This window comes from Condylura cristata, unplaced genomic scaffold, assembly GCF_000260355.1.
Source record: "Condylura cristata isolate star-nosed mole 26May11 unplaced genomic scaffold, ConCri1.0 scaffold00004, whole genome shotgun sequence".
Lineage (NCBI taxonomy): Eukaryota > Metazoa > Chordata > Mammalia > Eulipotyphla > Talpidae > Condylura > Condylura cristata.
The window spans coordinates 59981980-59994006 of NW_004567105.1; the positions used below are offsets into that span (position 1 = coordinate 59981980).

General features: G+C 50.2%; 1 protein-coding gene across 2 annotated transcripts in view; it reads right to left on the bottom strand.

Annotated features, from left to right (window-relative positions):
- Window positions 1-12027, bottom strand: part of TEX264 (testis expressed 264) — a 28114-nt gene that overhangs the window by 15739 nt on the left and 348 nt on the right. Inside the window, exons 1-4 of one of the 2 annotated variants that reach the window (XM_012720598.1) lie at window positions 11590-11690; window positions 11295-11361; window positions 8863-9154; window positions 232-453 (exon numbers count right to left, since the gene is read on the bottom strand). In XM_012720598.1, the coding sequence (XP_012576052.1) occupies window positions 232-453; window positions 8863-9120 (480 nt within the window). In that variant the 5' untranslated portion in view covers window positions 9121-9154; window positions 11295-11361; window positions 11590-11690. Of the gene's footprint in view, window positions 1-231; window positions 454-8862; window positions 9155-11294; window positions 11362-11589; window positions 11691-12027 lie in introns of those variants that run through there. The other variant, XM_004676109.2, reaches the window with a different exon arrangement.

The window sequence follows — 12027 nt, forward strand, 5'->3', positions numbered from 1 at the left end:
AGATGCTGGTACCCTCAACGTCTTGGGTATCTAGAACAGATGCCAGCAGCCTCTGCCCATTCTCCTAGTTCCACACGCACCTGCTCCAGAAGGCTGCAAGGTATTGGCATCCCAGAATTACCCTTTTCCTCCCAGACTGGGCTGTCTTCCCTGGCTCCCACCCAAAAGAATGGGTTGCACCCCCCTCCCCCCAACACACACACACACACACACACAAGGCTTGTGTCTCACCTTGATGTAGACATCCAGGGCAGGATGGACACGGCGGGAAGCCAACCAGATGGACAGGGTGGTGGTGTAGGGGAAAGTGGCTGTCACCACATGGCTGGGTGCCGGGAAGGAGAACACCTTGAAGCCAAATTTCTGATAGAGTTGGATAAGCTCAGGGGAGGGTGATTCCTCACCTTCGCTCAGAATGCTACCCACTGCACAACGGCACTTCTCAGGGGGTACCTGAAGAGGCAGAAGAACAGTGTCAGAACTGGGCAAAGGAAGTAGGCACAAACCTCTTTATTCCTGGATTGTGTGCCAGTTTGGGCCTGGAAAAAGCACCAGTTCTAATAGGCTACGCAGTTCCAGACACCAGGATAAAGATTTAGATTTTTCTGTTAGAATCTATACAGGGCCAAGGTCAATAACATTCTGCTGGAGAACTCATCCATCCTTCCTTTACTCCTCCAATAAACAAGCCACATCCCATTCTGGATGTAGAAGGGCTGTCGAAAGCACTGAGCAGGAAGCCGAAGGTCACGGAAGCCGAAGGTCGCTGGTGGAACTTGAGGGACCCTCTTCCCCAGTCCTCTGGCAAGGCTCCACCATCAGTGACGCCTTCAGACCTCTTCTCCAACTATGCCCCAACCCACACCCTGTTCCATTTCCCAAGTCCCTTCCTGGCTGAAGTGGAAACTGCTGGTCTCCCCTCCATGTCTCTCTTCACTGACTCCCTCCCTAACTACTCTCCCCCACTAGGCTCCCACCAACCCCAGCCAGGTAGGGTTTCCCTGAAAGTTTCAAGTGTCTCCTCAGGCTGACCCCAGACCTATAAAGGCCAGCAATCACTTCTCCCAGCACCAGAAGGACCCAGTTTATCTCACCACCTGCCTTCTGAGTCTGCAGCCATCCTCAGAGTTATCTGCTCCAAAAGACTCACCAGAATCTTGTGCTCTCAATCCTGGGCTTTCCTTGACCTGAAGGCCTCTTTCTTCCTCTATCCAGGGCCTACTAGCCCCTAAACTTAAAATTCCCTCTACCTCCATTTGTTCCTCTCCCCAACCCACCTTCGCAGAACTGTGAATTCCTTTTACCTGTTCTTGACTCTGCCCTTCCATTCTGGCACTTTAAAAAAACCCTGTCAACAATACCCTAGGGGGTTCTCAGTTACGTTCTGCCTCTATACCCTGGGCAACCAGCCATGTCTTTAGCTTCTCATTTTCTCTAGACTTGGGCAATGACTCCAGGCTCTCACCTCTATGTAGTACCTATGGGTCACCCCCAGTTCTCTAAAACTCTCCTCTCTTGCTGTCCCCTAGAATCAGGGCCTACATCATCAAGCCTAGCTCAGCGCTTTAGTGGTAGGAATCATGATGCAGTAGTGAGGACCACAGCTTCTGAAGAGAGGCAAGCCTGGGTATGAATCCTGAGTGAAGTCCCTTGGTTTCTTGGAGCCCTGTTCCTTGATAGCTACTTGCAGAATTGTCATATTACAATGAGGTAAGTCAAACAACAAATCCTTGGTCTAGAATGCCCATTTACCCAAACCTCTGAATACGTAGCTCTTCTCTACCCATCCTCCAGGTTCAAATACTCTTTTGGAAGACTTTCAGGGTGGCCTGGTGGTACAGGTGCACACACACACTGTATTAAATCCTTGCCCACATTAAATCTACCATATCAAAATTACCACATCAAAACACAGTCAATTCTCTGGGCTTGAAGCTCCTCCGAGGACCCTAACCAGGTCCAGGCAGTGGACATTCTGCAGTACCACATATTATCTCTAGATGGTGTAACTGCCCCATTCACCCCCAAGATTTGTGGAAGGACAGAAGGTTGAAGAATCTGGCAGGTCTTCTGCTGACAGACTAAGGAACTGTGCCTGACATAAAGCCCATCTTCATGTCCTGGCCCTGGCAACCTGTGCTACAGAGAAGAGACATACAACATAGGTTAGGTAGAAATGGATGGAAAGTTATTTGATCTTTCCTCTCCAACCCCTGACCTGGATTTGGGCCTGGGAGTTTTTTTTCTGGAATTACTTCAATAGTTCTCATGGGGCTCCCAGTTTAACATCTCCCTCAGCTAAAAGGTACCAGAATACCTGTGATCATCTGTTTAGAATTCTTAGTAGCTCCCAGTTCACCTCTAGGATGAAACACCTGAGCCTATCATGCAAGACTATCTTAGTCTGGCGCAGGCAGTACTGCACAGATTTGTCCACACTCACCTAGCAGCACACTTTTCTGCATCTCCAAGCTTCCACAGGGGTCAGAACCCAGGTGGGCAAGCGCCCACAGAGTATCTGAGTAGCAAAAGGAGGAACAAATCCAGGCTCTGGCCCAGTCCGCCTTGCCAGTCTCCTCTCCTACTACACCCCCGCTTACGCCCACATGGAACTATTTGCAGCTCCCCAAACATGCCACGTCCTCCCATGCTTCCTAGCTTTGCGTAAGCTACTTCCTCTGTCTGGAATGTCCTTCTTCACCCTACTCCACAGTCCCTTCTGCCTGGGAAACTCCTGTCCATGCTTCAAGACCCAGTTCAACTCCTCCTCAAAGTCTGTTTCACCGCCAAGCAGCCCTTAATCTCTGATCCCAAATGCTCAGTCCAAGGAGGTCTTATGCTATACTGTACTCCATCTTTCCCCAACACTCCAGGCCTCAAGGCAGAAAGATTCAAGATCTCATGCACACACAGCAAGTTCTTGAGTTGTGCTCAGCAACAGTATACACATGTAGACACAGCACCTATGGGTCCTGCACCATGAGTAAAGCTCTTCTCCCTCCACCTTAAAAAAAAGAGGAACTCTCTGACAGGAGACGATTCTACAGGTGTGGACACTCCCTACCCCCTTCTTTGCCCTGGCCAGTGTTAAAGGGCAGCCAAAGAGGTTATTCAGCAAGCCAACCATCTGCTCAGCAGCCCCTTACTAAGCTGGAGACAGGAAGTAGCTAAACCAGGTACTAGCAAGGAGGAGAGGGGAAAGGTTCTACGAGTAGCAAGGCTGCTCTAGCAGCAGGGGAAGTCTTATCTGAACTCCCAGGAAAACCCAGACCCACCTCTAGGGGTATGGTCCGCTGAGGTTAAGGATCCAGAAGGAGTCATAATGGCTAGAACTTTATTTAGTTCAACATAAGGCTTTTATTTGGGCCTAACCCTAAGACTGCCCAGACCTCCCCTGTTCCACTGGCCTGATTCCCTCCCCACATTAGTCAGTCCTCTAGGTACCTGTGCCTAGAACAGAGCTAAACCAAAGCTAGTACCAGCAAGGAACCACACCAGGGAGACAGGACAGTGGTCAGACCTACCACTACTTTGGGTAAAGGTAGGACCATCTACAATCTAACTCAAAGTCTGAGAACTTAAAAAGAAATACTAGAGTAGTCCTATTACCAACCCTATTTCTGAGGTCCAGAGAGCAAAGTTATTTAACAAAGGTCACACAGTAAAGCATTGTTGGAGTAAGGATCAAACCCAGGCAGCCCGGTTCCAGAACTGCATCACAAAGACCAGGTAACTTGCAGAAAGCTGAGACTAGACAAGAGACTGGCAGGCTGGCGGGGCACGTACAGGTACAAAGTCTTAAAAGCATAGCCCCCCACCCCCCCAGAGGCAGGGGTAGATGCCAAAGGTGCTAAATACCTATTAGAGATCAGGTATTGGGTTTTAATCATTATTTAATCCCCCCAAATAACAAAACCCCAAGATAAGGATTCTCAGAAACTTCTGACTATTTAGAGTCACAGGCTGGTAAGTATGGATTCTCGACTCAAACCTAGAAACACCAATGCTCTCTTCTTCCATACCTCAATTTTCCTCCCAGGCAGCCCTGCTTGAAAGAGAGGGGTTCACCTTTCTAGGACTACCTTATAATTAATCTGCTGAGTGGAGAAGCCTGGAGTCCAACTGGCAGAAAATCATCACAGTTACTAGTGTAGAGGATGACCTGGATGCTCAGGAAATATCCCCATCCATACTCTCATTGTCCTTACTGACTCACCCCTTCCAAGCTCCATGTAATTTCAATGCTTCCAGGGAGGGCAAGGAGACTCATCTCACATACAAACTGAAGGGGAAGTGAGGCGTGGCACACGCTAAAGTCAGGTCTCTCACCAGCCTTAGCCCCTGCAGACTTGGTGACCCTGGGTCAATTCTCAGTGGACAAGGGGAAAGAAAGTGCTTCCACAGCTATCTAATAAATGTATACCGGGGTTCTCGTAGGTGGTGCAACGGGTTAAAACATCGCATTACGAAGCTCCCCGAAGCCACTTCAGCAGGAGTTTGATCCCCGACCAGGGAGCTGACCCACATGGGGCAGCAGACCTCTCCTGACCAGCCTGCTGCTCCCCTCAGCAGTGTATTTCAGTTGATCTGCCTGTTCTGCTCCCCACTCTGTCTCTGGTGAATCCTCTCACCCCCCATACCTCTGGCCTGTACCCCAGTTCTGTAAGCATAAATAAATAAATAAATCTTAAAAAAAAAAGTATATCCAAATGCCACCAGTTTCCCCCATCTCTCCATGCCTGGGGCAAGAACCCCCACTTAAGCATCAGCCAGCTGCCATGCCCCCACTTAAGTCAGCCAGGCTCCCCACAAGGGCAGGCAGGATGCTTAAGCAGAGGCAGCAGAGGGTGGGGCAGGATGTAGAGGGGACAAACTGGAGACAGGACAGTCCTGTAGGCACAGTGATAGCAGCCCAGTTACTAGAACCTGTCCATGGGCCAGAACTGGCCAGGGTCAAGGAGATGCTTAGGGTCCTCCCAGCTCCTTTCCTCTCCTCAACACCCAACTCTCCCAAAGGAACAAGGCCTAGGAGGGGAGGCTGAAGTCACTGTCCAACCCTCAATCCCCATCTCAAAAGCAAGGCTGAGTACAGAGCAGATCTGACCCTTTTCCAGTCACACATAGGCAGGGCAGAATTTGATCTAAATGTGTGCACTCACGGTGGGGGAATGAGGTGGATAGACCTGCGACTGACTCTGGCACTCACACTCTCTCCCTTCCCCAAGTACTTAGAAGAGGAAATGGTCCACAGTCTATGAATACCTAAGAGGGACAGTTATGAACCACTGACTGGACCAGTACACTTCCTACAAGATGCTGCTTTATTCCTTCCCACACCCAGCAAGGTCTTTAGGAATACAGAATGGAATCCTTCCTTCTGCCCCTCAGGAACCAGTCACCCAGACTCTGCTACCTCCTCCTATAAAAAAGAACTCCACACATGTATATCCAGGTGTTTAAGTGTTCAACAACATCTGATATGAAGGGGTCCATAGCAATCCCCACAACCTTGCCTTGATAGTTCCCTTTCCTGCCTGGGTCACAGTCAAATGAGGCAGATGAGGTCTCATCAGGAACCAGCCTTGCCCCAGAAGAAGGATTACTAAGTACTGTCTGTCCACCTCTCACAGGGTGGGCAGCATCCACAGCCAAGTGGCACTTCTAACCTGGTCCTACACTGTACCCCACACATAGCCTGACGCAGTCTCACTCCTATACCAAACTCATGGAGAAGCAGGTTCCAGCTCCCACTGTGTGAGCTAGGGAGGGAAACGTGGGAATGGGACATGCAATAGCTCAGCCTGTATCCTAATCTTTCCTTGTGACCCAAAAGATGCAGGACCTCATGCTGGACACTGCTGGGGAGGCAGCCTAAGCTGGGATTCCTAGCATTTTCCAATATAGGATCAGACCTTTCCTCCAGGCTTCCCTGATACCCCAATACTTACAGGTTGAGGGCTTCCCCCACTGTCCCTTCCCTTCCCATATCCCAGGCACATGAATGAACTGTGTGAGATCAGTACCTCACCTCTGCTATCTCATCTTTGGTCTCCTCCTCGTTAGTTATCAGCAGAGTGAACCGACAGGACTAATATACTTACAGACCAGGTAGTCTGTGGTAGTCACAAGCACCTGAAGTCTGGGTGCACCATACTGCATGATTCCCTGAACCATTTAAGAACTCTACCAGGCAGAGAATATACTGCCTAGCTGCAGAGTAGGTGGTAACTAGGCATCCCTTAACCATCCCACGTGTCAGGATATGATCTAGCTCTGAATGGGGACATAGGTGTCTCCTGGAGTGACGCAGGACTGGAAGGGACAGGATCGAGGGGGTTATCCTTGGCCAGATGTCCACAGCCAGACCAAGGGTCTAGGAATAGGTTGTGAATGTTGGGTCTAACTCCCCAGCATACCTAACTAGCGTGAGAGGTTTTCCCAACCTTTTTCTGTTGCTATTTGTTGAAGGCAAGGGTCCTTGGTGGCTCAGTGGGTTAAAGCGCAGCACTGTGAAGCTGGCTGCAGCAGCTTCAGTGGGAGTTCAGTCTCTGCCCGGGAGGTGACGCACATGGTGCAGCAGACCTCTCCGTCTCGCCGGCTGCTCCCTTCAGCAGTGCACTCTGTTGATCTGCCTGTTCTGCTCCCCACTCTGACAATGGTGAATCCTCTCACCGTTCCTGCACCTCTGGCCTGTACCCTAGTTCTGTATGCACAAATAAATCAATCTTAAAAAAAATTTTGTTGAAGGCGAATGCCTCGCCTGTGTCTCTTAACTTAATTCTTGTCTGTCTACCTATGAAACAAGTAATTTTATTACTACTTTGAAGATGAGGAAATGAATTCTCAGAGAGGTAATGTGATATGCCCCAGACCATACTGCAGGACAGTGACAAGACAGAATCTTGAGTGCAGAATCTTGCACTCTCAGGCCATGACCCCCAGTGTGGTACTCAAAACCAGAGTGTACTCAGTCAAGCCTGGTAGTCCAAGGTCCACACAGTGTCCACCACACCTCTGGAATAAAGGCAGTGGAAAAACCAAGAGCCATGGGGAGAGTGCCCATGCCAACATTCTTCTAGTTCATTCTTCCCTGACCCCAATGTACTCTGCTGCCTTGACCCTTTCTCACTCTAGAATTAGTACCTCCAACAATGTGCTGTTTCTAGAACAAGAAAACAAGCTGATGAGGAAAAGGCCATTGCAAGTACTCTCCTTTTCCCACTGAGGCTCTGTAGAGGGCTTCAACTGTATCAGGTATGGAAGGAGGGGCAGGAACCAGGAGAGGGAATAGGATGGGAAGGAATATACACAACAGACCCCTGCAGAAGCAGGGATCAGACATCTGGACTGGGAGCTTCACACAATACAGTGCCTGTGCCATTCCACTTGGCTTCAGTACACTTGACTCCCACTTAGTGCCATCTCCCAGTCATGTTACCTCTGACCTGAACCCAGCCCAATCTCCTTGAAAACATCCCTGCCTCATCTCCCTCTTCTACCTGCCATCCAGTTAGCTTCCTTAACTGCAGGTGGCAAACTACATCATATCTTTCTTCCAATTTGCTGTGCCTCCTACCACCAGCAAACCCTCTATTTCTTTCTCCACCCACATGTCCACTGGTCACACTTCCGTATCTCAGGCCTCCAGGTCTTTTTGTTCTTGCATTTCATGTCCTTCCCAGCAGAACAAAACTATCATAGGAGAATACCCAGTTGAAATCCACCTTGCCTCTGAACCTCCCCAACAGAACTGAACCCTCAACACAAATGGGCAATGAGCTCAGTGTCTTAATTGGAAAATCATTTGTGTGACCTGCCAACCACACAAATCTTCCTGAGAGAAGAGCCGAGTCTGTCCATCTCCAGAGCAACGGTGTCAAGCAGAACCTGGCAAAGAGGGAACCAAACACCCTTGTTTCAACTGAGTGTCCAGGTGAAGCCTGTCAGCTGACAGTAACCAGGATATAGCAGGCCTTACCTCTTGCGCTCTCCAGGCAAGGATACCAGGGCTGGGGATTCCAAATGTTTGGGTTTCTAAGGTTCAAAGCTGGAGGCTGAAGAGCCCTTGGCAGACGTGCTAGTCCATGCAGCCGTGGGCAGCACCGCCCATGGTATGGCAGGAGGCTACATTGGTAAGTTTTGACTCACTGCAGGCTGTTAAGTACAGCCAGACGCCCACAGGGTGCCTATGATGCTGGCGTAGTCTCTGCCTCCTGCATCTTAGACACTCTGGGCAGCTCACCTGGCTCCACTTGCCACCACCCACATTAACCCCCCTCCCACTTTAGACCTCTCCTAACCAGGTAGCCAGATGTCTAAAAACACTGATCACTGGGCCAGGGGCCACCAGAATGGTTGGAAAGGTGAAACTCCAAGTCGCACACAAAGGACTAGCCCTCAAGGACTTGCGGCCGTAGTCAGAGTTGAAAGAGAGAAAGCACAGAAACGATAAGATATGAGAAAGTCAAATCTGAGTAGTCTGTTCTTAGAATGTTGGCCTTAAATGGGGACAGAAGAAAAAGCAACAAGAAGAGAATGCAGATGACCAAGGTTCTGGCAGAAGCCAGGACTCATGGTGGTGCAGTACTTTGTACTCAGAAGTCCTTGGGCAGCCATGACCCAGGGGAACCAGACCTGGACAAGTAAAAAGTTAGCATAGAGATGCCTAGAGCAGAAGGTCAGGCTAAATCTAGACAGGAGCTTCAAGCTCAGAGAGTAGGTGGTCTGGAGGGCCAACTCAAAGATTTTCCCACGTCTTCCTCAGAAACCAAATGCTCCCCAGCACCCCACCCATACACACAGGTCTTACCCCATGGACATCCATGGGACAGTGCCCCAGCCAGGACACAGGGGGATCCTTACCATTTGGGGGTTGTCATAGTAGATGGCGATGGAACGGAGCTTGGGGGAAACACTACAGCTCTCGGTGAAAAGTCTCCCAGTCTCGCTGTAGGGTCCCATGTGGAACTTGTAGGCCACAGTGACATTGAGGATGGGGGGTGAGCCAGCACTCACTGTCACCCCAGCCAGCAGCCCTGAGTACCCGGCAAAGGCCAGCAGCGTCAGCAGCAGCAGCAGAGTCAGGACCCCAATCAGGCCCAGAAGTAGCAGGTCCGACATGGCTCTGTACCCCCTACGCCGCGCCCCAAGGTAGCTGCAAAGGAGACAGAAGGAAGAGGAGGCTGGTAGCCTGCTCTGACCAATGTGTCCACCTACCTGCCAACCAGTTCTGGCCCAACCTTAGCTCTGCCTTGGGTGATCTGACCCAGGAGGGGGAGGGACTAGAAGTGTTTACACATTAGTGACCTAGAAGGGAGCTACAAAGCATGACTGAAGCCACAAGCCTCTTTATTTCTTAATCACAATAGCTGAGTTTCTCAGAGCAGCTCTGCCTGTCAGCTGAGACATTTGGTCACACCTGGGGAAACTGAGTCATCGAGGGGTACAGGAGTGAGTCATAGTCAAGGACAAACTCCCAGCCCTGAAAAGCCTCCTGAGATGGGCCAGTCATCAGCCATCCTGCCTTTTCTCTGTAGTGCCTCTTCCTTCTTAGAGCTGAACACACTGCCAGCCCAGTCCCCACAAGCCTCATGAACTGTCAGAGGGAGAACAGGCAAGTGCCAGGGTGCCAACACTTGTTAATAAACCAGGAAACAAAACCCCGGTGGGAAATGTGCCATTGGAAGAGGCTGTTATAGGAAACTATCCTTTGCTAATAAGGATGTTTGACCCTTGCTATCCAGCAAGCTCATCCATCCAGAACCAGAGAAGAAACTAATTCAAATCAGCCTGAGCAGGCAGAACACAGTCCAACATGCTTCCCAGACCTGAGCTTCATCTCACCTTTCCAGACCATATATTGGAAACAGCAAGAAAGAAGAAAAAAAGACTGCTAGAAGTAGAGAAACACAAGAGGGAGAAGTAACAGTTAACTCCTACCTGGACAGTGCACTTCATCCTGTGGGGAGGGGTGCTTTGTTAGGGGAAGACTGTCACTCCTCCCACGTTTTCTTCCTTCCACCAACACCAGTGAGTGTTTAGAATTTACTCTGTGGCTCTGTTCTCCCCACCCTACCTCCTGTACTAGGCAGTTCAAAGAAAGACATCCTGGGGTAGGGTGCGGTATTTTTTCTTGTGTGTGTGTATGTGTGTGTATAGTTTGTCTGACAATTCTCTCTTCCCCATTCTTCAAATTTGCATAGTAAAAGCAAAAGAGATGATTGTTTGGGGGGGGGGGCGGGGCGGGGGAAAGGCAGGTGGGTGTAGCAGAGAAGTTATCCAAGAGAAGGCCCAGAAACACAACCCAGACCAGGGTGTGAGCAATGCAAGGCAGAAAACTGTCTCCAGGAAGCTTGGGATCAACAGTCTAACTTTCTTACTGAATCAAAAAATAAAAAAAAGAAATCACAACACAAAGACAAATTTAAAGGGAGGAAAGCACTGGAGAAGCATTCCTACCCCAAGAGTTTAAATATTTAAAATCTAAAAGGTTGGGGAGCTAAATGTCAATACATCAGTCCTATGGAATGTTTCTTGTCGGTTCTGGGCATCAATTTTTTTTTTTTTACTGAAAAACTGTCTTTGGAGTTAATGTGGACATGTATTTATCTCAAAAGAAGCAAAGTAAATTTCTAAACCTTTGGTGTCCACACTGAAATGTCCCACACGAGTCTTCATCTATCCATATTCCCATCACCTAGGAACCCCTGAGTTTTTGGCAACAAAGGTGACTATCTTTTGGGGGGACACATTCTCTGCATCTTGCCTCCAGTTAGATTTATTCATGTTTTGATAAGTCTTTCACTTAGTACTTACAACATGGCAGGCACTACTAAATGTTGAAACACAGCTATTTCAATAATCCTCAAAACAAGGTAGATATGGGTCAGGAAATAAGTAGTTAGAGGTCACACAGGTATTAACAGTGCATAAAACCCCACGGACCAAAATGCAGGCAATCGTACTCCAAGCTCCCATCTCTCCTGTCTCTCTTGTCCTTGGTGAGTCCAGTAAAGTCCAAGCATTTAATCCACTGTGGACATTTCTGAATACAGGCTCTCCACTGGAAGCACTCAGGATCTACTTGTCTTGGGAGTCACCAGTCCTCAGCTGCACACTTCCTGTCAAGGGAACTTAGTTCCCAGGGTTCTCTGCCTCTCACCTTCTAAATAGTCTCAGAGGAGGGGGGAAATGCACCTAGGCGGCCTCAGAGGTTTGGGTAACACAGGAAGGGGAGAGGCAACATGAATTTCCCCATACTCAAGAGAAAAGGAAGAAGAGCCAAAGAAGCTCACCTGAAAAGCCAGGCTCACTTTTAGCAAATCATGGCATCCGGCGCGGCAGGGACCAGTCTTTCCAATGCTGGGGGCAGAAAGGAAATCATCACAGAGTTGGACACCAAGCCCTGATTGCTCCCTTGTTAGGGCAAGCCCATGGGGCGTCTCTGCAAGAACTCCCTCCTTCAAGTTTACATTCCCACCATTTCCTCAGACCCCTTGAGGGGGATTACAGGCCACCCTCTTTGGCAGGGTTGTTCTGCTGAGCCCGCTTCCTCTGGGCTCTGCTCTAGGCCCAGCTCGAGCCGCTAACCTTGGGCAGGCACTGCCCTTCTTGGGTCTCGGTTTCTCCAGATTCAGAGGCCGGGGTGGTCCCCTCCGTCGGGCGCCCGCGGGCGTCGCGGCGGACGGCCAGCGCCCACTTCCTGGAGCCGCTCACGTGCGCCGTCGCGGCAGGCCCAGCGCTTAAAGGGCCCCGCTGTCGGCAAGACTAGGGCGCCAGCGGCGGGCGGAAGACCGGGACTCGGGAGGCCTGACTGGGGCGGAGGACACGCTGCCCCCCACTCTCCGCTTCCAGGCCCTGCTCAGTGGCTTCGCCTAATTACCCAGGCCCTTTTTTTTTCCCTCATCGGGACCCCACGCCCTCCGCAACTTAAGGGACGCTTAAAGTTTGCAGCAAGCGGCGAAGCTCGGCCTCAGGGGGCGGGGGCGGAGTTAAACACAGCTCGGCTCCTAACCCCCTCCCTCCGGC